This window comes from Hemitrygon akajei, chromosome 22 (assembly GCF_048418815.1).
Source record: "Hemitrygon akajei chromosome 22, sHemAka1.3, whole genome shotgun sequence".
Taxonomy (NCBI): Eukaryota; Metazoa; Chordata; class Chondrichthyes; order Myliobatiformes; family Dasyatidae; genus Hemitrygon; species Hemitrygon akajei.
In genome coordinates this window covers 22,678,088-22,704,485 of record NC_133145.1, presented here as the reverse complement: position 1 = coordinate 22,704,485, position 26,398 = coordinate 22,678,088, and the positions used below count along the sequence as shown (strand labels likewise).

The 26,398-nt window shown below is 42.0% G+C and overlaps 1 protein-coding gene across 4 annotated transcripts in view; it reads right to left on the bottom strand.

Moving 5' to 3' along the window:
• The window catches only part of LOC140714553 (putative uncharacterized protein MYH16), a 340,102-nt gene extending 314,158 nt beyond the window's left edge, over positions 1 to 25,944 (bottom strand). Inside the window, exon 1 of one of the 4 annotated variants that reach the window (XM_073025840.1) lies at positions 25,815 to 25,944. In XM_073025840.1, coding sequence (XP_072881941.1) covers positions 25,815 to 25,898 — 84 coding nt within the window. In that variant the 5' untranslated portion in view covers positions 25,899 to 25,944. The remainder of the gene's footprint in view (positions 1 to 25,814) is intronic. The other 3 variants (XM_073025835.1, XM_073025838.1, XM_073025837.1) reach the window with 3 other exon arrangements.
• Between the last annotated feature and the right edge of the window lie 454 nt (positions 25,945 to 26,398).

The following is a 26,398-nucleotide window of genomic DNA, read 5'->3' as shown; positions in this document are numbered from 1 at the left end:
CGTGCACCAATGAGAATTGACTAAAAATCATAAGCTGCCACTTCTTTCCTTACCAGAATTCACTGTTCGATCTGTTCTGAAAATCGTAAAAGCTTCTGGTCATATCACTGCATCTGGTGTACTCACATTTAACCAAGTTTCTATGCAACAAATAATTGAGATCTGCTTCATCTGCCTCTGATACAACAGCCTTGCCCTGAGATCGTCAGACTTATTTTCCACCGACTATACATTCGCCAACCCTCTGTGCTTCAGCCTGGTTTGAATTACGCCTTTCTTGCCATGTTAATAATTGCTAAGGATCTGCAATTTAGAGTGGACCTGTAAGTTAGAGTGTCCTTATCACAGTGTAAAACACAACAATGACCATTTCCAGATTGTTTACACACCAAGGAAAATTGAAGGAGAACTTCCTGCTGTGACTCGTGTTCACAATCTCATCAGATACACACCCAGTTGTGCTGGTACTCACACAAGGGTGCTCATTCACTCAGCTTTGGATATCCAAAGGACAATGTGCTATTTGTAGTGCTTTGCCAGACTGTAGTAATCTCCATACTTACCGATTATGTTTTGACTGAACCCATTCTTACCAGTGCCTGATCAGCTCAAGTTCTGAGAACTAGAGCCATAGAAAAGTACAGAACAGATACAGGCCCTTCGGCCCATATCTAGTCCATGTCAAAACCATTTAATCTGCCTGCTCACATCGACCTGCACCAGAACCACAACCCTCCATAGCCCTACTATCCATGTACCTATCCAAACTTCACTTAAATGTTGAAATTGAGCTTGCACGCACTACTTGCGCTGGCAGCTCATTCCACATTCTCACAACCCTCTGAGTGAAGAAGTTTCTCCTTATGTTCTCCTTAAATTTCTCACCTTTCACCTTTCTGTGGAAAACACCTGCTTGCATTTACCCTGTCTATACTCCTCATAATTTTGTACACCTTTATCAAATCTGCTCTCAATGTTCTACATTCTGAAGAATACAGTCCTAAACTATTCAATCTTTCCTTATAACTCTGGTCCTCCAGACTCAGCAACATCCTTGTAAATTTTCACTGCACTTTTTCAACCTTGCTTATATCCATCCTTCAAGGTGACCAAAACTGCACACAATACTCCAAATGAGGCCTCACCAATGTCTTGTACAACTTCAACATAACATCCCGTCTCCTGTACTCAATACATTGATTTATGAAGGCCAATGTGCTAAAAGTTTTCTTTATGACCCTATCTACCTGTTACACCACTTTCAATGGATTATGTACCTGTATTCCCAGATGCCTCTGTTCTACCAAAACTGCTCAGTGCCCTACCGTTCACTGTGTAACACCTACCCTGGTTGGTCCTACCGATATGCAAAATCTAGCACTTGTCTGCATTAAATTCCATCTGCTATTTTTCAGCCTATTTTTTCAGCTGATGCGGGTCCCTCTGCAAGCCATGATAACCTTCCTCACTGTCCATTATGCCCCCAGTCTTGGTGTCATCCACAAATTTGCTGATCCAATTAACCACATTATCATCCAGATCATTGATATAGATGACAAACGCCAAAGGACCCAGTGGCACACCACTAGTCACAAGCCTCCAGTCAGAGAGGCAACCATCTACTTCCACTCTCTGGCTTCTCCCACAAAGCCAGTGTCAAATCCAATTTACAACTCATCCTGAATGCCAAGCAACTGAACCTTCTTAACGAACCTCCCATACGGAACCTTGTCAAGTGTTTTACTAAAGTCCACGTAGACAACATCAACTGCCTTGCCTTCATCAACTTTTCTGGTAACATTCAAGAAAAACTCCATAAGATTGGTAAAATGTGACCTACCACGCACAAAGCCATGATAATTATCCTTAATCAGTCCAGGTCCATCCAAATACTTATATGTCCAGTCCCTTAGAATACTTTTCAATAGCTTTTCCACAACTGGTCAATAACTTCCAGGTTTCTGTTTAGAACCTTTTTTAAAGAATGAAACAACATTGGCTATCCTCCAATTCTCTGGTAGCTTTCTTGTTGCTAAGGATGTTTTAAACATCCCTGCTAGGGCCCTGATAATTTCTGCACTTGCCTCTCATAAGGTCTGAGGGAACACTTTGTCAGGCCTTGTAAATTTATCCACCCTGAATTGCCTCATGGTAGCAAACACCTCCTCCTCTGTAATCTGTACAGGGTCCATGAAGATGATGCCGCTTTGCCTCACTTCAATAGACTCTGTGTCCATCTCCCAAGTAAGTACAGATGCAAAGAATGCATTTAAGATCTTCTACATCTGTTTCGGCTCCACACGTGGATTACCATTCTGGTGTTCTGGAGGACCTATTCTTCCCTTGCAATGACTTCCCTTCAGAACTGTAAAAGAAGGGGATTCTCCTCTCCGTTAAGATTCCTCCTCTCCAGCCCTTTACCTTTCCCAGCTGCCTGGCTTCCCCTATGACCTTCTAGCTATTTTCCTTCCGCTCCCCCCACCTGGCACCTTCCCCTTCCTTTCCAGTCCTGATGAAGGGTCTCAGCCTGAAACATCCACTTCTTGCTCATTTCCATGGATGCTGTCAGACCTGCCGAGTTCCTCCAGCATCTTGTGGGCGTTGCTTTGGATTTCCAACATTTATAGAAGTACATTTGTTTCCCCATTTATCTCCAACCTTCCCAGTTCCTCCAAGTTCCAAAAGCTCACCTGCAGTGACTCACCTAAGGTTTCCAATAGAGACTACAATCTTCCATCATTTTAACTGATCACAGTTCAATTTCAGGCTCTAATCACATGACAGATGTTCATTGCCAACAAGATGAACAGGCTCACTCAAGGGCAAGGCTTGATCATGACTTCAGATGATGATGAAGGACTGATGATCAATATGATCCTTGTTAAATATAAGTGTACACATTAGAGCAGCAGTAAGCCGCTCTGCCAGTTACTCAGATCATGGCTGATTAGTTTATAATCTTAATTCTGTATTTGTGTCTCCCTCCAGGAACCTTTAACCTGTTGCTCATCAAACATCTACCTCTCTCTGCCTTCAAAATATTCAAAGGCTCTTCTATCACTGGCCTTTGACGAGAGAGCTCAGGGAGAAAAATAATTCTCATCTCTATCTTAAATAGTGGAATCCTTTTTAAAGCATCAGGCCCCTATTTCTGAACTCACTCACAAGTGAAACATTATCTCCATAATCATCCTGTCAAGACCAAAACTACCTGACACATAGTATTTAGTAGTGCATTTAAGATCCATATAAAATACAAGCTTCCCAGAAATCAGACAACTTCTCTGTCTGCAATGCAGCAGAATTTTCCAGTTGATTTTTCACAATTCCCTTTGATGTCCTTTGAAGCAGATTTTAAGGAGATTACAGATCAGAAATGATGAGGCTAACTGGTTGACATATTGATCGAATCCAGGGAATGACCCAATGTACTACCCTCTTCCAAGGCATTTCACACTTACCAACTGATAGGAGATCATTTATAATGTCCTTTTAACATAGCTGTTAACTATAGAATATATATATTAACATTTTAGTTTCTTCATGTTAAGAGTTCAAAGCCAGGCAATTAGATCTCACCTACTTTTGGTCCATTATTGAATCAATGCATTTGAAAGTAGTGCCAAATCATGATTCACTCCAAATGATGGGGGGGGGGGGGGGGGGGAAGGGGAAGCACAGAAACAAGTTTGAAACATTTGGGTAATACAGAGAACAGAGCTTTAAAATGTGAACTACATAGCTTCTGACAGAACCATACAGAACTTTGTGACTTGCCAACTCCTTGTAGGTTTTGCTGTGTGCATGTGGACTTCTAATATCAAAGGACATGCAACGAAAGTGCGAGGGGATAGGTTCAAGAGGGGTGTGAGGTGTAAGTTTTTTACTCAGAGACATGAATGTCTGGAATGCACTGCCTGGTATGGTGGTAGAGGCAAATATATTAGAGGCTTTTAAGAGACAGTAGGATATGCACATTGATGTAAGGAATATAGGGGGATATGGGCATGGTGTAGGTAGGAGGGATTAGTGTTGGATGTTTTTGATTTGTTTTTTAGTTGGTTCAGCACATTATTGTGGGCTGAATGGCCTGTTCTGTACCATGTTCTATGTTCATTGGCTGGTAAGACTGGTTGCTCTATGCACCTTCGTCCAAATGATGCGGCAATCTGATTAACATGTAGTTATACACATTGTGCAAACCTGCAGTGACTACAGTGCTACAGGCCACGATCAGTGATAAGCAGCCATCCAAATTGTTCAAGTTCTTCACTGATTTTTGGACCTGGGGTTATTTCAAGGGAAGTTTGTTAACTTCAGAAACTATTGTTGTTTAAATGGGACCCAATTTATCAGGAGAAAAAGAGATGTAGTTGCAAGTCTCTTGTGAATTTGTCAGGCAATCATTCATTGGAATGCCATATTCAGGAGACGAAAGAATTTTATATGACATCTGGCTGTTCCAAGTTGATTACTGATGTGCTAGTGTGAAAGTCATGGTAAGAGACGGATAGCCTGGGGCGGTTGTGGTCAAGTGAGACCTTTGAGGTGAGACAACTGGAGACACCTCTGCTTCCTAGAATCAAGATATACTGTACTGCGACAGTGTGTGAGTGAGGCCCCTGTTGAGAGACTTCTCCAGAAAGGTCTCCTTAAAACAAAGCATCCCTTTACACAATAGGTGGTGCTGGAGAGACGTGAAACGTACCCAACACCTAAATCTCAATTGTCTGTATTCAAAACTCTGGTCAGCTGCCTTCTTTTGGTTGACTTTTAGCACCTGTTGTGAATTGCAATTGATCTTGCAAGTAAGGAATTCAAACATATTTAGAATAATTAATATCCGTAACTGATAAGCCAATTCTGTTTAAAAATAGCAGTTTTATGCTCGGATTCTAGAACAGCGTGTGTGACAGAGGCCCATGCTGTTCTCCTTGTGCACAAGTAAGATGAAAGGGAAGCTTGAGTCATAAGAGTGTGTGTGTTCTGGGCCCAGTTACTTTAGTTATTTTATTATTGGCAACGGCAGTTACTTTGACACTAGATTTGGGACATTTTAAAAGATAACTTGATTGCTTTGTAACAAACATGAGATTCTGCAGATACTGGCTATCTTAAACACTCACAAAATACTAGAAGAACTCAGACGGCATCTATAGAGAGGAATAAACAGATGGCACTTTAGGCCGAGAACCTTTGTCAGGACTTGATTAAGGATCTTAGCCTGAAATGTCAACTGTTTCCTCCCCTCCAGACGCTGCTTGACCTGCTGAGTTTCTCCAGTATTTTGCATGCACTACTATTATTTAACAGCCCGCTTATGTGAAGTGTCTTTCTACGAAGGAGTTCATCATGGATTATGCTGGCAGTGCCTTCATTTGTTGCAGAGCTGAGAAACAACAGACAACAGGCAGCAGCGTGACGGCAGCATGGAGATCAGGAACACACACAGGAACTCATCACGCTCCGCAGCAGCAGTGACATAACCCAACACGCCCCATTCACACACTCCTCTCTTACAGGCAGCGTCCTGCCAGGTTGGAAAGGAGTGAGGGAGCAAAGACTTGTGATTTGGGGTCCTTCAGCCATAAGACCATAAGATTGAGGAACAGAAGTAGGCTATTCGGCCCATCGAGTCTGCTCTGCCATTCAATCATGGGCTGATCCACTTCATCCAGTCATCCCACTCCCCTGCTTTCATCCCACACCCTTTGATGCCCTGGCTAATCAAAAACCTATCTATCTCTGCATTAAATACACCCAATGATTTGGCCTCCACAGCCACTCGTGGCAACAAATTCCACAGATTTACCACCCTCTGACTAAAGTAATTTCTCCAGATCTCAGTTCTAAAAGGACATCCTTCAATCCTGAAATTGTGCCCTCTTGTCCTAGAATCCCCTACCATGGGAAATAACTTTGCCATATCTAATCTGTTCAGGCCTTTTAACATTTGGAATGTTTCTATGAGATACCCCCTCATTCTCCTGAACTCCAGGGAATACAGCCCAAGAGCTGCCAGACGTTCCACATATGCTAACCCTTTCATTCCTGGAATCATTCTCGTGAATCTTCTCTGCCAGCTAGAAGGTCAAAACGATGGCCATGGGGTCGGAGTCATTATGCCAGGTTGTTGTGCTGCTGATTGCCACTGTTGATGGTCAAATGGGCAACCCTGGCACCCTTCTTATCTCTGCCACATTTGCTGTTGCAGATCTCCAGACTTTGCCTCCTGTCACTCAGGCTGCTCTCCCTTTGGTACCTGCTGTAGTAGTTAGTGAGATTTTGCAGCATTCAGATGTTGATGACAACTCTGCACGTGGTGTGTACTGCAGTGTCTCCCAACTGACGCAAGCAGAACAATCCCATCAGAAAAAGAGAAAATACCGTATGCACTATGAACACTTACACTAAAGTAACCCTTGTTATTTCAGAGCCTTACAACCCCTTAGTTGTGAAAATGCCTGGCCTTCCAGGAAATGAAGATATTATGGAAGCCTCCATGAAACAGGGAATTCACCACCAGGCAATTCTTCTCATTATTAATGACAGGCTTGAACATGAGTGAATGGAAACACTACCCGTTGATGGTGAGCCGCGGGTCACTAATCAGAGCCTTCATCCGCATACAAGTCCAGTTACTGTCTACCTGCACTATGTATTGGAAGCTTGCATTGATGGCAAGTCCCTGTGCCTGAGACTGGGACTCTTGCTCACTGAAAACAAGAATCTGAAATCAGTTTTTAGTAAGTAGGTTCTGAGTGATCACCACATTCATGCAGAGGTGGGTAGGAAATTGAGAGATTTGACTTCAACTGGCACTGTCATGAATTATCCAGCTACTAGATAGTTGAGAGTCATGATAAGGCTGACCACCAGCAAGAGGCAGCCCATGCGTGAAATTATAGCTGAAGCTCTTCCCCCCAATACTTGTACAATTTGCACCTTGGAAAACCTGCACCTGTGATAATTTTTTTCTTCTGAGAGATACGGCCTGAGTGTAATGACTCTGAGAACTCTGAAAATCGATTCTACCTGTCATATCTGAAGAGGGGCTGAAGCCTGACTCAAGAAACACATCAGCCATTAAACCCATGGAGAGACACCAAAACAAAAAGGAGGTGAGATGTTTCTTGAGGATGGTGACTTAACTGGCTAAGTCCATCCCTTAACTATCCAATGTGTCAGCACTACTTAGGTCACTCCTTGAGCAGCGAAATTAGTGGATTTGGTCTCACAAGCAAGAAGAGTGTTTCCAGATACTGAAAAAAATCCTAACTGAAGAGCCCCTGCTGAAGTTTTATGATCTGTAAAGGAGTACTGGGATCTCAGCTGATGTGTCCCTTACAGCCTTGGAGCAGTATTACTGCAGCACCATACTGCAAAATGGCAACCTGTGGCCTATACATCAAGGGCTTTAACAAGTGCAGAAGCCAACTACGCACAAATAGTGAAAGAGCTTCTCGCCGGCACATACGCATGTGAAAAGTTCCATCAGTACATCTATGGACAAGCTTTTGAAGTGGAGATAGACTATAAACCACAGACCTCAATTATGTAATCCTCTAAATGACTGTCCCATGATTATACAACACATGCTGATAAGGCTGCAGAAATATTATGTGAAGATTATCTACCCACCAGGAAAATATATGTTTACTGCTGATGTGCTCTGTCGAGCAGTGAACATGAAAGAAAAGAGTGAAGATATTATTGCAGATACACAGGCTTATGTTGACATGCACTTCATTCCAGTATCTCCCAATAGAACACAGAAGATTAGGACAGCAGCAGGGACAGATGAAACAATGAAAGTGCTCAGAGACAATTACAGAAATGATGTTATGGATGAAATGGGAGGTGAGGACCTAGATATAACCGCTGTCACTAAAGAGATAGAGATGAGGAAACTAGAGGGCCTGAAGGTAGATAAGTCCCCTGGTCCTGATGGGATGCATCCCAGGTTGCTGAGGGAATTGGTGGAGGTTATAGTAGATGCGTTGGTAATCATTTACCAAAATTCTCTAGACTCTGGGCAGGTCCCGATGGATTGGAAAACAGCAAATGTCACGCCACTTTTTAAAAAAGGATATAGGCAAAAGACGGGCAACTATAGGCCAGTTAGCTTGACGTTGGTAGTTGGGAAAATGCTTGAAACTGTCATTAGGGAAGAAATAGTGAAACATTTAGAAAGGAGTGGTTCCGTTAGACAGATGCAGCAAGGATTCAGAAAGGGCAGGTCCTGTTTGAGAAACTTACTGGAGTTCTTTGAGGACATAATGAGTGCAGTGGACAGAGGGGAACAGGTGGATGTCATATACTTGGATTTCCAGAAGGTGTTCGATGAGGTGCAGCACAAGAGACTTATACATAAGATACAGATGCATGGAGTTGGAGGAAGTGTATTGACATGTATAATGGATTGGTTAACCAATAGAAGGCAGAGAGTTGGTAAAAATGGGTGTTTCTTTGTTTGGCAGTCAGTGGTGAGTGGGGTGCCGCAGGGGTCGGTGCTGGGCCCGCAGCTGTTTACCATTTCGTTGATGATTTGGAAGATGGGACTGAGTGTAGCGTAGCAAAATTTGCTGATGATGCTAAACTGAGTGGAAAAGCAAATTGTACAAAGGATGTGGAGAGTCCGCAGAGGGATATAGTTAAGTTAAGTGAGTGGGCCAAGGTCTGGCAGATGGAATACAATGTTGGTAAATGTGAGATCATCCACTTTGGAAGGAATAATACAAGAGCAGATTATTATTTAAATAGTGAAAGATTGCAGCATGCTGTTGTGCACAGGGACTTGGGAGTGCTTGCTCATGAATCACAAAAGTTGGCTTGCAGGTACAACAGGTTATTAAGAAGGCAAACGGAATGTTGGCCTTTATTGCTAGAGGGATTAAATTCAAGAGCAGGGAGATCATGCTGCAACTATACAGGGTACTGGTAAGGCTGCATCTGGAGTACCGTGTGCAGTTCTGGTCTCCATACTTGAGGAAGGATATACTCTCTTTGGAGGCAGTGCAGAGGAGGCTCACCAGGTTGATTCCAGAGGTGATGGGGTTAACCTATGAGGAGAGATTGAGTTGCCTGGGACTGTACTTTCTGGAATTCAGAAGAATGAGAGGGGATCTTATAGAAACATACAAAATTTTGAAAGAGATAGATAAGGTAGAAGTAGAAAAGTTGTTTCCATTGGTAGGTAAGACTAGTATTAGGGGACCTTGCCTCAAGATTCAGAGGAGAAGATTTAGTATGGAGATGAAGAGAAACTTTTTCCCAGAGAGTGGTGAATCTGTGGAATTCTCTGCCCAGTGAAGCAGTTGAGGCTTCTTCACTAAAAATATTTAAGATACAGTAAAGTTCCCTTACACAGTAGGGGAATTAAGGGTTATGGGGAAAAGGCAGGTAGATGGAGCTGAGTTTACAGACAGATCAGCCATGATCTTATTGAATGGTGGAGCAGGCTTGATGGGCCGGATGGCCTACTCCTGCTCCTATTTCTTATGTTCTTATGTTATGGATGGCAGCAACTAAGAATGACTGTCCAGTGTGCAGAGCTGAACTGGCCGTAGTGGAAGACATGGTCTTCACAAGGAACAGATTTCTGCCTCCAGTGTCGCTATGCAAGGAAATGTTTCAAAAGATACATCAAGGGCACGTTGGTGAAGAAAAGTGTAAGTGAAGATCTCATGAAGTGATATGCTGACCAAGAATGAATGAAGACATCAGCCAGACCACTGCTTCATGTGAAATATGTCTTACCTACAGACCAAAGCACAAGCAACACGCTGGAGGAACTCAGCAGGTCGGGCAGCATCCGTGAAAACGAACAGTCAATGTTTCGGGCCAAGACCCTTCATCCTGATAAAGGGTCTCAGCCCGAAATGTTGATTGTTCATTTCCATGGATGCTGCCCGACCTGCTGAGTTCCTCCAGCGTGCTGTGCATGTTGCTTTGACCCCAGCATCTGCAGAGTATTTTGTGTTGACCAAAGCACAAGAATGGCTGTTTACACCACACCCAGAAATAGACAGGCCATACGTCAAAGATGGAGTGGATTTGTTTGAATGTACTGGGAAGAGTCAGATTGTTGTAACAGACTACTTTTCCAGTTACCCAGAGGTTGCAACATTGTAATCAACATCCATCAGAGCAGTCATCACCTTTCTGAAAGATGTTTGTGAGGCATGTGGTTCCATGTGAAGTGGTATCAGACAATGGTCCACAACTTTCTTTTGAGTTGTGAATTTGAGTCCTTTGCCAATGATTGGGGGTTTTGACATACAACTTCAAGCTCACATCAGCCAAAATCTAATGACCTAGCAGAGAGTTCAGTCAAGGTACCAAAGGGCCTCATGAATGCAACTTGCTATAAGGTTTCACTGCTAATGTAATGGTTTCTCTGTAGCACCAATATTTGGGTTACGACTAGAAATAACAGAGCATGCTAGCCAATGAGCAGGATGTTGTTCTTTCTTGTGTGTCTGAGAGCTGGAAATTTGTGTTTTTTTGTGCCAGGGAGAGATGAGGAGAGAAGACACGAATGGAGAGAGTTGGTAGACCTCGGATGGAGTGGATTTGGAGCGAGGGTCTGAAGGTCTGCGACGATTAGAGGAGGTCGATGGTGAATAAACACCCTTATCAGTGAGTTCCAATGTTTGTGCATTAGACTGTTTTGTGGGAATGGGCCCTTTTTCTTTTTTTGTTTTTTTACTAACCATATACTCAAATTAAGAATAATAAAAATCAATCAGTTAATCACATATTGTATACTGTTTGTTATTTCGTGGTACTGATTTGTAACAGGGGACACATCACGCAGCATCCACCTAAACGAGATTTCTTAAGTTTGGCTGGGCCGGTGTGGGGGCTATCATCCCCTATATTAAGCTGCTAGCCAAAGCGAGAGTTACATGAAGAAGGCACAAGATGGATGAGAGGACTTCCACAAAAGTCTGAGAGTGCACCACTGCTGAATGGTATTTCGGCAGCCCAGTGCTCATGGGTCAATGCATAAACACCAACCTTCCAATATACAAAACCCTGTTTTCACCTAAAGGAGCACATAAGGTCAAGTAGGCTAAAGTGAAAGGGAAAGAAAAACAGAAATTGTATCGTGACTGCGAAAAGCCTACCAGTCCTGAAATCTGGAGATCAAGTGTGAATCTGGGATCATGATTCTAGCACATAGTCCATGTAAAGATATGCTCCACATTACAACCAGATCCAGACAGACTGAGTAGCACCTCTGATAAGGAACCATGTGGATCTACAACCACAAGTTCCAGCCCATAGCTGTGACACGTCACATGTCAGTACACCAAAGGGGCCAACAGAAGTAATTAATAAACTTGTTGATTCGAGTTCTCAGAAAGACACAAAGATCATCACACCAAATACTGTCAATGGTCCCTTCTGGTGATCGCCCATGTGGTTATTTTCCTCAGGAATTGGGCCTCAATCAGCTCGTTTAGTTTCCAATCATTCTCAGGTTCCACTAACTACAAACACCTGCTTTCCATCAGCAAATGCAGGATAAGAACCCCTTGACCACAACAAGGAGCTGCCAGTTCATTTGGTCGACTTGTGTATGGGTAACCTCGTTCCATGGTTCTTAGGACTATCAGTTCTAAGTCTAGCATCATTCCTGAATTCACTACTAAGACCAAGACTCTGGGCAAATACTCCCTTGGCACCACTTCCACACTCGCTACGACTGTAATGCCTCCCGACTCAGCCTCCGCGCACGTGTTCAGCACTTGGGTTCGTTCCACTGCCATGTCCTTGCAACAAATACAAGCAGTACACCTGTAGAAACATAGAGCAGACTAAATAGGATCATTAGACCACTTCAGAGACTAGTTGAAAATTGCTGAGTGAAAAAGGACTGGCTACAGAATGTGAATATCTTTGTTGGGGAAGATCATCGTGTCTTGCAGGTTTATGAGGAAATAGCATTGTGTTTGTTTTTCTTTAAAGGGGGAAGATGTGTGCATAATTAAGTACTTCAGTTCCCACTGGGCAATGTGGGCTGATCAGCTGGAACCGTAAATGATGCTGGTGAATTGGTTGCATGCTCTCAGTGTTGAGCCAAAGCCAAACTGTAAATAAATTGTTCTAGTGTTTACCCAGGCTAAGGTTGTCTTTAGTAAGAAAAAAACATAACACAATCTGTCTTTGACTCCTCCCTATTGGTCACACCACCCACAACCACCATTTCACCCTCTCTCTCCTCCCCCTGCAAAACTTTTCATTAAGCCTCCAGTACTACTTGTGACATCACCACTAAAACACCTGTTATCCCAGCAGTTCAATGGTGGTACAAAACACACAATCAGTTACCATATACTCCGTGAACTTTGCAAGGTGACAGTTTATTCTGGCACTGCCCAGTCAAGTGTCCTAATATGAGGAAAGCAATCTTTTACATAGTAGGAAAATGATTAGCCTGTCGTTCTCCAGGTTTCAGTGAACTGTACAACAGCAGTCATTGTGTGGTGGCCAAAGGGAGTGAATAAGAGAGAATTTGGAATACAAGAATGCATGGAGAGCTCAGCTGGTCAATCAGCATCTGAGGAGGCAAAAAGTGTACATCGTTTCCCCTGGGTAGCGTACAAGCTAACAGTATCATTTTTGCATGATTCAGATAACCCAGTGCTCTCCTCCCATAGACACACATCTGTCCATCTAGTTTTCTTCTTCTTTCGCTCATCTTTAACCCTAATCCTCTCCCACAGGTTCCCCCGACCCACCAATCCCTCCCTATCTATCTCCACCTATCAACTAACAGCTGCAAACCAGTAACATACACCCCTCCGCATATTGCTCAGTCCTGATGCAAGATAACAAACTAACATGCTAACTTACAACTTTTGTCGCCACAAGTACTGGCTGGTCCACTGGGTTCTAGAGTGTTCTGTTTTCTGTCAGTCTGTGGTGCTTTGAGCTCCTGTTTATACTGGCACAGATGGAAACATCAGGTGTGGAACTTGCATGTTCATGAAGTGTGCATCCAATGCCAGGAAAAAAGTTAAACAAGTAAATGAATCCATATTTGATTGATAAGGTTTCCTTGGATAGGACTGCAGATGTGACTTGCTCTGGATAAAATTTAACACTGGTGTAGCATTTTAAAAGCAATACAATGCAGTCCAATTCAAAGGACTGGGAAGGCAAATTTGCCCATTTTACAAACTGGAAACAACTTCACAATTTTCATTCCTGTGGCACCTCTAATGCAGTAAAACCATTCTCAAGTCTTTTGCTGAACCACTATAAAATAACACTAGTGCTAAACCACCCACGGAGCTTTTAGGGTAGACTTTATTGTTTGAGATACAATGCGGAATGGGCCCTTCCGGCCCTACGAGCTGTGGCACCCAGCAATCCTGATTTACTCCTAGCCTAATCATGGGACAATTTACAATGACCAATTAACCTACCAAGCGGTACATCTTTGGACTGTGGGAGGAAACTGATGTACCTGGAGGAATCCCATGTGGTCACAGGGAGACTGTACAAAATCCCTACAGGCAGTGGTGAGAATTGAACATGGGTCGCTGTGCTAACCACTACGCTACCATGCCTCTAAGACGCTTTGCCATATCAATAGGTTTGAAGAGCATTTTAAAGGTTCAAAACAAGATGGATAGGCAGAAGAGTTTAGAGAAGTTATTCCAGAAGTCAATATGTCAGAATATAGAACAACCCCCAATAAATCAAAGGCCAGAATCCCAGTTATCTCACAGTGATGGACTGGAAGAGATTACAGAGGTAGAGAGGGGCAAAGGTAGAGAATATTAATGTTCAGAAACAAGAAGAATTGTTCTTGCTGGAGATATGAATGGGGCTTGTTGTAGGCACACATAATTTTACAACAGAAGATCTGAGGGGCGGAACATCCTTATTGTTCTGAAATCTCTCTTGTAACTACTGAGACAGTTTTAAATTATACTTAATGAATTAAAATGGGAAATGAACATCATGTGGGGTCAGGAATGGATCACGCCCTTGAATGGAAAAGCCTATGAAAAGTAATGGATACTGCCCAGTCCATGACAGGTGAAGCCCTCCCCACCAGTGAGGACATCAACACGGAGCACTATCGCAGGCAAGCAGCATCCATCATCAGGAACCCCCACCACCCAGGACATGCTCTCTTCTCACTGCTGCAATCAGGAAGGTGGTACAGGAGTCTCAGGACTCATACCACCATATTCATGTACAGTTATTGCCCTTCAACCATCAGGCTCTTGAACCAGAGGAGATAACTTCACTCATCCCATCCCTGAACTGTTCCCACAACCTACAGACTCACTATCAAGAACTCTACAGCTCATTCTCTTGATATTTACAGCTTATTTATTATTATTATTATTCTGTTTTTTTCTCTCTTTGTAATTGCACAGTTTGTTGTCTTTTGCACATTGGCTGTTGTCTGTCCTGTTTGTGTGGTCTTTCACTGATTCTATTGTGTTTACTGTGAATTCCCACAAGAAAATTAATCTCAGGGTTGTACATGGTGACACATATATACTTAAATAATAGCTTTAGTTTGAACTTTGAATTCCTTTACAGTAACTGAATATTTCACTTTGTTTACAATATCTACACCGAATTTCTTTTTATCTTTCCAGATATTACTGCCAATATTACTTTTGGTCACTGTTGTAAAGTAGGAAGCATGCCTGATGGTGGTATGTAGCAAGCCAGCATATGCAGTCGAAAAGCAACACTGCAGGGACTGCGACCCCTCCGTTCAATCCTAACCTCAGATGTCATTTATATGGTGATTGAGCCTGAGTGTGTTTGCCCTGGATATACTGGTTTCTTCCCACATTCCGAAGATACACTCATACGCAAATTTACAGTGGCTAGTGGCCTTGGTACTGGTAAACAGTACAAAAATCAAAAGGAGGATGGTATTGCATGCAACTTGCCAGGTTACAGCAGAGAGGAATTGGGATTGTTGGTTTTGTGCCATTGAGAGCTGGCATCGACTTGATGCACTGAACAGCTGCGTTTTGTGTTGCAGTAGTAGCCCATAGGCAAACAAACACCCACATATAGCAATGTGACGATGTTCTGATGGCCAGTTCTAGACTGAGAATCCGTCTCGATAGCTTTATTACAATCAGCTTCTTTGTCAAGTGGCAGCAAACATTTGACATCCTCTAGTCCTGACGTCCCAGTGATACATAATGAGCTGTGATCCCACCGACATCCGTCACGCACATAAACTGACATGTGGATTTAACGCTGGGCTGCAGCATGCATAAACCTCGACTAATCCTTTAGTAAACATGAAAAAAGAATTTTTTTTAAAGTTTAAATACTATTTGTATATGATGTGCATTTGAAAAGAATAAAGAAAATATTAAAATGTATATTGTAAATTTTGAATAAAGGCTCAGCTTTTCTGCCCCCCACCAAGGATACTGTTTAACAGCACAACTCACACTCTTTGAAACAAAATATCATCTTGAGTCGACCTCACACGCAATTTGAAGGAATAACTATGCGTCACATACTAACTGAGCTTCTTTTGTGGGAAAGATCTTCAGCATGTCTAAGTGCTGGGTGGCGGTGTTAGCTATGAGGAGGATGCTAAGAGGATGCAGGGTGAATTGGATAGGTTAGGTGAGTGGGCAAATTCATGGCAGATGCAATTTAATGTGGATAAATGTGAGGTTATCCACTTTGGTTGCAAGAACAGGAAAACAGATTATTATCTGAACGGTGGCTGATTAGGAAAAGGGGAGGTGCAACGAGACCTGGGTGTCATTGTACACCAGTCATTGAAGGTGGGCATGCAGGTACAGCAGGCGGTGAAAAAGGCAAATGGTATGTTTGTATTCATAGCAAAAGGATTTGAGTACAGGAGCAGGGAGGTTCTACTGCAGTTGTACAAGGCCTTGGTGAGACCGCACCTAGAGTATTGTGTGCAGTTTTGGTCCCCTAATCTGAGGAAAGACATTCTTGCCATAGAAGGAGTACAAAGAAAGTTCACCAGATTGATTCCTGGGATGGCAGGACTTTCATATGAAGAAAGACTGGATCGACTAGGCTTATACTCACTGGAATTTAGAAGATTGAGGGGGGATCTTATTGAAACGTATAAAATTCTAAAGGGATTGGACAGGCTAGATGCAGGAAGATTGTTTCCGATGTTGGGGAAGTCCAGAACGAGGGGTCACAGTTTAAGGATAAAGGGGAAGCCTTTTAGGACCGAGATGAGGAAAAACTTCTTCACACAGAGAGTGGTGAATCTGTGGAATTCTCTGCCACAGGAAACAGTTGAGGCCGGTTCATTGGCTATATTTAAGAGGAGGTTAGATATGGCCCTTGTGGCTAAAGGGATCGGGGGTATGGAGAGAAAGCAGGTACAGGGTTCTGAGTTAGATGATCAGCCATGATCATACTGAATGGCGGTGCAGGATCAAAGGGCCGAATGGCCTACTCCTGCATCTATTTTCTATGTTTCATGTAAGAACGACTGCAGAACATGTAGACAGGCTCCAATTTTATCTCTGTTATAATTGTGAGAGTTAATGCACAACAGGTGCTTAATGCTTAATGCTTGGCAGGGGTGTCCAGCATGGACATTCAGTATGATGAACTCCTCCTAAAAACTTATTAAGTTAATGGTCAAGAGTTCTAGAGGGCCCCCAAACCCTAAACCAACCTGCATTGTCATCCCTCCAAGATTTACACAACATTTTTTCCAAAAAGAAACCTTCTTGAAAGACTACAGGAAAGAAAATAACAATAATATTTTAAACAGTGCATGCCTATTCTTGCAACAATTAACTATTTTGACTCACTAAGTACAACAATACATTTTTATTAATTGCAATAAAACTACATGTCGAATCTGGTGTTACAAAATTATTAAACACTCTTAAGTCATTCCCAAATCTAAACAACATAGCCAAGAGCAATTTACAAAGGAAAATGTCCAATAAAAATTGCTGACAGGATGCAGGTGTTGCAACAGAAACACAATGATTCCTATTTATTTCTAATCACAAATGCAATTATCTGCATCTGGATTTCCAATTAATTACATTTGGTTGAGATACTCAATATTATTCAACCCTGCAGAACTCATAACAACCTGGCCAGACTTCTCTATGACACAGAGAGAAGCAATTTATCTCTTTGGGTATATGCCCCTTCCCAAACCAATCCTGTTTCCCCATTAATTTTAACTGCAATCTATACTATGTTAGCATATACAAATAGTTTATTTACCATAAAATACATAAGTGCACAAAAGAACTTCACATATAGATATCTACTGCATATAAATAGTAGCAAACAGCATCCAAGAAACTAAAGCACTCAATGTTCCTGAGTTTCACAATCTGTGCCTTTCCTCTTAACATTTTAGCAACAAATAGTCAAAAAAAAGTAATTATGCATAATCTGAGCATTGAGTTCACAATACAATAATATTCTATTACATACTTTTGTTTACTGATCACAAATGCAATTATGCACATCAGGATTTTCACTAACATCTGGTCCATGTTATGGGCAATACCATGAGATCTTGACACTGTTAGCTAGAGAGAAAAAATTGTATTCAAAGGTAAGCAACTGCACAAGGAAACAAATATTGTATTGGCATCTATAAAACTCCCAAGTTCAGTCCTGAACCGGGGGAGATAATGAAGTTCTGCAAAAAGATAATGTACTGTTCTCGCTTGAACAAAATCACGGGAGAGAAGCAGCTGGTAGATATGAAGTAGACCCTTTATTCTACAAAACAAGACACAGCAGGCATTATATTGAGTCTGTTTCAGAGGAAGAGGCCTGCTTGAACCAATATTACCTAATATTTTATAGACTAAAGATCAAAGGATAATTCTATATTTACACAGAATTCACAATGCTTCCTTTGAATTACATATAACGTTCACACATCTTTCTTTGCATCCACACTCCAGATAATGTTAATCAATGTTGTCCAGATTTTCAATTAACTGCTGTTTTCACAGTTCTATTGTCCAGAGGTGCATTTTAAATTCTATCTACAGTTCATACTCAGATCTGAAGACTGGTGGCAGAAGTTAGTTGCTGAAGTTATGCCCTAACAATACAAAGAAACTAAGTGTGAGGTTACAAAACAGAATCTGTGGACAAATGCCAGAGCTTTTGATTCCCTGCTTGAAGGCAGCATAAAGAAACTCAGAGTTATTTGTGTGGTTAAGATCTCAGGTTCCCCTACATCATATATGTCAAACTCAAGGCCCGCAGGCCAAATCCGGCCCGCGGTGGAATTATCTTTGACCCGCGAGATAATATCTAATTACTATTAAAGCTGGCCCCAGTAATCGAAGTGCCTATGGCGTATGATATGGCTAATGCTGAGTTTATTCAGGTACCAGGTTTTCAGGGTTTTTAGTGTTTATTCGGCAGTCTTGCTCGGCAGTCTTCTTCATAAGAAACGGAATTTGTAAAGTGAAACACTTTGTAGTTATAGCAGAGACTGAGACACATGAGAGCAGGCTGAAAAAACGGAGGCAACGAAAGCTGCGTTTGCACGCGTCCGACTGATCCAGCCCGCATGAAGCTGCATTTTGCTCAATCCGGCCCGTGACCTAAAATGAGTTTGACACCCCTGCCCTACATTGACAAAAGCTGTTCAACGTACCTGAGGGTCCATAGGAAATCAGGCTCGAGGCCAAGTGGACTTCCTGAGGAATCTAGCAATAGATTTCTAACAAGAATCATCAAATGTGCAGGATCAGAGGAGAAACTATGGGTTTTGGAAGTGGAAGGAGGAATGCCAGTTTCATAACTTGGTTCTGGAAGGGATACCAAGGAACCTGAGCACCCAGCTACCATTTGTCATGCCTGTAACGTACTGTGCTGCTGCTGCAATAAGCTGATATTCAAGGCTTTTATACACTATGTTCTGTATGCCTATGACAACAATAAGCTTGAACTGGAATACTTCAAAGCAAAGTGATCAGCTTTACAGTCCCTTATTCGCACACGAGAAGGCCTGGGTAAAGGTAACCTCTTGTTCATCTTTCACAAATGTGACATTCATCTCTCGATTCTACCCCCCACCCCCCACCCCAGAAACAAGCATGTAAATTTCACACCTGCAATTTTGCGAATTTAAAATGCGTAATAAATTCCTCAGCCATTATGTTTAAATCCTTACTCCTGAAGTTTTTCTTTAGATTTATTCTTTTTCAGGATGTGTGTGTCACTGATAATGCCCGTATTTATTGTCCACCCTAACTGCCCCAGAACTGAGAAGGTCTCTAGTCACACGTCGACTAGATACGGCAAGAATGTCAGGTTTCACTCCTGAAAAACAACATTAGCGAACTGAAAGCTTTTTTTTATATAAATGACAATCTAGTACTTCCTTTTTTCCCCAAAAGACACTAGCGTTTTTTGTGTAACTTAGATTTATACAATAATTTGAGCTTAAATTCCCCAATTGCTATGGTGACATTTGAACTCCTGTCCTTGGGTCAATGGTCCAACCGCCTAAATCCCAGAGTTATATATTTAAAATGTTCAACATCAAATGTGTCACTAAAAGTCATTCAGGTGTGAGAAAAGGTCTGCCCCATGACCCAAAAGAATTGTTTGACCAATGACAATATAAAAAAACTGTAATGTTTAAAAAAAAACCTTACATGAATTAAAAATGAACCACTGTTGTAAATAAGGAAGGGACAAGCGCAGACCTGCTCTATATAGATACAACAAGCAAATTATTCAGAGAATAAGAAACACAGATTGAGTTGAAGCTCTCACATTCTTCTTCTGTGATCTTATTTTCCGTACTGTATTATTTTTAATTATTTATGCTGGAAAGTTGACAAATCAAAACAAAGATAGCTTATATAAGATATAAAAGAAATCATGTCATTGGTGCCCATGCATATGAAAAGTATCTTTTCCACAGAATGATTACTAAGTTTTCCAAGTTGAACTGGACCACAGTGGAAATACAGAACACCCTTCCTGTGCTGATGATACATTTTCTTTCCAGAATGACCTTGTCATGGCACCATTTCCTATGCATCGTTCCTTTAGGGTTCTACCCAGAGAAATAAATCTACAATATTCTGAAGTACAATGGTAAATGGCTATCTCAGCCCACCACACCTACGTTCCACACCTTTCTCCATAACAGCACAATTGTAGTGCTCCTCCTGAGAAAGCCCCATGCCTGTGCAGGGAACTTGATTCTGGCAAGTTCATAAGTTTTTGTTAATTGAGATAGAGAACAGGATAGGCCATTCCCGCCCTTCAAGCCACACCATGCAGCAATCCCCAATTTATTCCGAGCCTAATCACAGGACAAATTACAATAACCAATTAATCTACTAATTGGTAAGTCTTTGGACTGTGGGAGGAAATCAGAGCACCTAGAGGAACCCCTTGCATTCACAGGGAGAATGTACAAACTCCTTACAGGTAGCAGCAGGAATTGACCTTGGGTTGCCTGCACTGTAAAACATTGTGCTGACCACTACACTACTGTGCTGCTTCTTAATTTACCTCAACATTCCTCTACTTCACACCTCTCCTCCACAGCATACAAGGGAAATATTTTCACTCCATACAGGACTGATCCAGGGGCATCTATTGCCTCAGGCTTCTGTGACACAATGGTTTCTTAAGCCACAGTTTTCTGAATAATCATGCAACTTTCTTCTTTTGCTTTACTAAAAGTCTTCTCCAGTTCTTCTGTCCACTTGCATTGCCTTTCCATGCTTAGTCTTGGAGTGAATGCTCACATTAAAGCACTATCAATTCCTACTTCAGCCAAATAGGCAATATATAGATGAGACCAAGCTAAAGGCTGCCACAGCTGAGAAGAGGCTAGACATCTGGCAAGAGAGACTTGACAGTTTGGAGTCAGCGACAGTTGTCTCATCCTCCTACTTCTTATTTGTGATTAATGCCTTCTGAATTGCTCTGAGAAACTCCAGCAATTGCCCTTCAGCCATTGTTCCTGCTAGTGTCCCTATCCAATCACATTTGGCCAGCTCCTCTCTCATGCCTCTGTAATTCCTTTACTCCACTGTAATACTTCTGACTTTATCTCCTCCCTTTCAAACTGCAGGGTGAACTCTATCATATTATGATCACTGCCTCCTAAGGGTTCCTTTACCTCAAGCTCCCAAATCAAATCTGGTACATTACACAATACCCAATCCAGAATTGCCTTTTCCCAAGGGGGCTCAACAGAAATTGCTCTAAAAAGCCATCTCATAGGCTTTCTACAAATTCCATCTCTTGGCATCCAGCACCAACCGGATTTTCCCACTATTAAAAGCCCCCATGACTATTCTGAAATTGCCCTTTTTACAAGACTTTTCTCTCTCCTGTCAAAAATTGTACCCCACATCTACAGCTGCTCAGAGGCCTGTATATATTCCCATCAGGGTCTTTTTACACTTGCAGTTTTCATAACTCTACCCACAAAGTTTCTACATCTTCTGATCCTATGCTACCACTTTCAAAGGATTTCATTTCATTTCTTACCAACACATCCACCCCCCCATCCTTCCTCAGAATCTCACTACATACTTGTACACCAAATACTGCATCCTCAGCCCTATCACTCTGCTTCCCATCCCCCTGCCAAATTAGTTATACCCTCCCAAAAAGCTCTAGCAAACCTCCCCACAAGGATATCGGTACTCCTCGGGTTCAGACATATACCGTCCTTTTTGTACATGTCATTGAGATCACAATGATCCAGGGAATTCTGAAACCCTTCCCCATGCACCAATTTCTCAGCCACTCATTCATCTGCAAAATAATTCTACTCTTACCCACACTGGCACGTGGCACAGGCAGTAATCTAGTGATTACTACCCTCGAGGTCTCGCTTTTAATTTTCTACCTATCTCCCTATATTCTCTCTTTAGGACCTCCTCCCTTTTCATACCTATGTCATTGGTACCAATATGCACCATGACTTTCGGTTGCTCGCTTATTCCCTTTAGAATGCTGTGGACCTGGAGGCAGCATAACATCCATGCATCTCTTTCACACCCACAAAATCTCCTGTCTGCTCCTCTAACTGTAGAATCCCTATCACTACTGCACTCTTTTTCTTCCTCCTCCCCTTATGAGCCATAGAGTCAGACTCAGTGGCTGTGACTTTTCTCTGCTCCACCCCAACTCCACCAAAATGCCTTTTGTTGAGGGGAATGGCAATAGGGCTCCTCTGCACTAGCTGCCTATCTTTCTCCCCCTCCTGATGTTCACCCAGTTACCTGTGTCCTGCATCTTGCATGTAATAACTACCTCCCTGTAGGTCCCGTTGATCAACCCATTAGCCTCCCAAATGATCCAGAGTTCATTCAGTTCCAGCTCCAACTCCTGAACATGGTCTGAAAGAAGCTGTAGCTGGATGCACTACTAGAAGGTGTGGTCATCAGGGATGCTGGAGGTCCTCCGACCTTCCCACATCCCACAGGAGGAGCACTGCACTAGCCTGCCTGGCCCCCAACTGTACAACCCAACTGTACCTGCTCTAACTGTACAAGATGAAACATATATAATATATAACAATTACAGCATGGAATCAGGCCATCTTGGCCCTTCTAGTCCTTGCCGAATGCTTACTCTCACCTAGTCCCACTGACCCGCACTCAGACCATAACCCTCCATTCCTTTCCTGTCCATATACGTATCCAATTTTACTTTAAATGACAATACCGAACCTGCCTCTACCACTTCTACTGGAAGCTCATTCCACACAGCTACCACTCTCTGAGTAAAGAAATTCCCCCTCGTGTTTCCCTTAAACTTTTGCCCCCTAACTCTCAACTCATGTCCTCTTGTTTGAATCTCCCCTACTCTCAATGGAAAAAGCTTGTCCACATCAACTCTATCTATCCCCCTCATAATTTTAAATACCTCTATCAAATCCCCCCTCAACCTTCTACGAAAGAAAATAAAGAAAAAAATTAACAAAAAAAATCTACCTACAGCCTTCACCCCTCCTTGCCGAAGCCTCTATGAGCCAAAGCCTGAGCTCCTCACTCTAACATTGATCCCCTCACATAATGGCTGTTCTACTTAAACCTATTTTCTTTATATTGGACCTTGCCAAGTGTCTAATTATGTAAATTCCAACATTTCCTCAGGAACTGTGGTACGCAAAATGTTCTAACTGCTCCTGCTACACAACCCAACATCTCAGGAACTGTGACGTGCATAACCTTCAGTCTTTTCACTGTGGCCACCCTTGTGGTCTTTTGAGGTATCACCATCATGTTGAAAGGGATGAACTCAAAACTGATATAACAGTTCAAAAGAAGGCATCCTGAAGTACTGTAGGCCATCAGTAACAGCAGGAAAGTAATATATCACAATCTGTAAATTCATACTCTTGGCACATTCCGCACTCAGCCATTACTATCAAATCAGGAAACCAATCTTGGTTCATTGAGAAGTACATCAGAATAAAGTGTCAACCTAGTAAAGCAACATAACCAACAAGTGATAGGTAAAAAATAAGTATTCCCTCAAACATCCAATTAAATCAAAACTCTACAACCCTGTCACATTCAGCCATGACTAAAAGAGGGCAATGGAGTTTTCAAAAACATCCCCTTCTTCAATGATGGCACAGAAGACCAAAAAACAAGATTATAACATTTATTACCTCTTCAGGTACACTATTGCATTTTCCAATATTTTTTAGTTTTGTTCTTCATCTCATTCCATTTACTCTGCAAGATATGAAGAAAAAGCAGAGTATTGGATAGAGGATCATTCGATTTGTGGAAGATGTGCTCCTAATCTAGCCATTTGTTATTAAATATGATATTAATGAAGCTTGCACCAAGCAATTATCAAAGAGCCTTTGTAAAACTTGTCTCATGGTGTTGGTGTGTGATAGTTGTTTGTAACTGTTGGGAGTTAATTATCTCACCTCTGGGCAGACTCCTCAGCCCAAACATATTCAACTGCTTCACCAATGATTTAGGTTCCATTTTAGAACGTACAGAACCTGACACTGAAATCTATTCACAACTCCTCAGATAATGATGTTGTCAAACTAAGTGTAGTAAGACCTGGGTAACATTCGGATACAGCTTAGTAAATGCAATAACCATGCTAACAGAAGTAGTCTCCATGAAATTCAATGGCATTACCAAGTCCCCCTAAGTTGAAATAGATACATCAATGCAGTGGACATTAGTTTGGTCTGAGGCCCAGTATCCTGGAGGGATGACCCAAAGTTCAAAGTACATTTATTATCAAATTATGTATACTATATACAACTTTGTGATTCATCTCCTTACAGGCAGCCACAGAACAAAGAAACCTAATAGAACCCATTAAAAACGAGAAGACTGTCAAACACCCAATGTGCAGGAAAAAAAGCAAATTGAGCAAACATACAAGTAAGCAAATAACATTCAGAGCTGAAGTTCACAAAAGTGAGATATGATTAGCTGCTGATTCAGGAGTCTGTTAGTTGCAGGCTACATCCTCAGTTCAGCACAAATGTAAGTAAAACTCATGGAGCAGCAAGTCCCTTGTCCCAGCCCAAGACCTTGACCTTCTCAGTCTCATCCAGTGATTGAGTTGTCCAAACTTCACCACCTAATCCACCACAATTTCCATCATCTACAACATTAGAAACTCAACATTATTTAGGACGGAGCAAACCAATTGCTACCTAAAACTCCACTCCAAATGTTTGTCTCATCCAAAACATAACATGGCTGCTCTGTGTACCATCCGCTGATTGGTTCATTGATATTGTCACCAAAATCAACAGACCAGGAGGATATATGCAGAAAAGTGATTGGTGTGCCATCAGAACCAACAGGTTTCCCTGAGCTGCTAAGCTGACCTAGAAACATAGGGCTGCGTCCACATCATCACTTGATGCAAATCCCAGAGCTTCCTGCCCCACTGCACTATGGGAGCACCATCATCACTCGGACAGAGATTTGGATGGAGAAGTTTGAGAAGATCCTGTACTAATGACAATCTCAGACTGTTCCCTGAATTTCGGTAGAACAAAAATTGCAACTGCAGCACAAATCTCCAAATGTTGGCGAGTGTGTTAAGAGACGTTACCCTGCAGCACAGATTTTAAATCAAAATACCTCCCTCCTTTCAGTTGGTTGGAAACTAATCCATGTCAGCACATGAAGAGCAAAACAATTTCTCTGGAATCCAGGCTGACACTGATTTCAAGCAGTGACAATAAACACATTATCGGTTTTATTCCTACATTGCCTGTTATTGGATCTAGTTACAGCAGTTCAGAAGTTGGACATAAGACATTCTGAGAGCATGCAAATAGGAGTGTTTTTCTGTTTAGTACAGTGTAGATGGACACTCAGGACTGGTAGGGTAGGCTTTTTGCAGTCTTGTGATACTGTTAGTTTTTCTTTCCCTTTAACCTTACTTCAGCTTTTTAAAAAAATAACATATTTTATTAAACCTATTCAGGCATATTAAGCATATTCACTTTCACTGAACAACCACCACAAAATAGCATGGTGGCCAATTTTAATTGTAATCTAAGTATGTATTTTTAAATATAATATTGTTTTAACAAGACTCAGTCACTGCATAGGTAAAGCATAATAAAAATCCTATATTATTTCTAGATATACCTGGTAGCATCGCTGACATAAATGCGTCCTCAGCACATGCACTAAGAGTTAATACAAGAGGCAGAGTGACATTAAAATTAGAAGACATTGCCATTGTAAACTGATTAAACATATGTCTTTATAATTATGCAAAGACTGACAGCTTCAAAAATGAGGAAGAGGATAGTATTTATGTCTTACATGTGCTAGAGGCTTGACTTGAACACTAACAGTTGGACGATACTGATGAAAATCTGTTTGGATCACACAAACTTTCTTCTCCATCCTTCCAGAAAACAGCCTCTCATCCCGCCATCACTTAGCCACAAGGAGGAATTGTGCGAGACCAGCATAACCAGCCTGGTGTTATCTGACCCTTCGGAAGCGAGAGATAGAGATAAAAAGATAAAAAGATAAAAAGAGAGGGTGGGGGGGGGAGGGGAGGGAGGGATAGAGAGCGAGAGAGAGGGAGAGAGAGAGAGAGAGAGATGGGGGGTGGGTGGAGGAGAGAATCGCTGACTAAAGGATAGTTTTAGCTAAGCCCTGAAGCCAAATGTGTGGAGAAAACATTCCCCCCTGCTTTATAGTTTAAAGAAAACCCCGCCTGCAAGGAACTATCCGGCCCAGGCGTTCAATTACTCTCTTATCTGATCAATAAACATCAGTAGTATTAGATCTGCAGTAAGGCAGGCGGTTGCAGTCACACCAACATTTCCAAAGAGGAGCGGTTTCTATTGTAACCAATATAACCTTTTCAACTCTAATCCTAGCAATCGCAGGGGCAG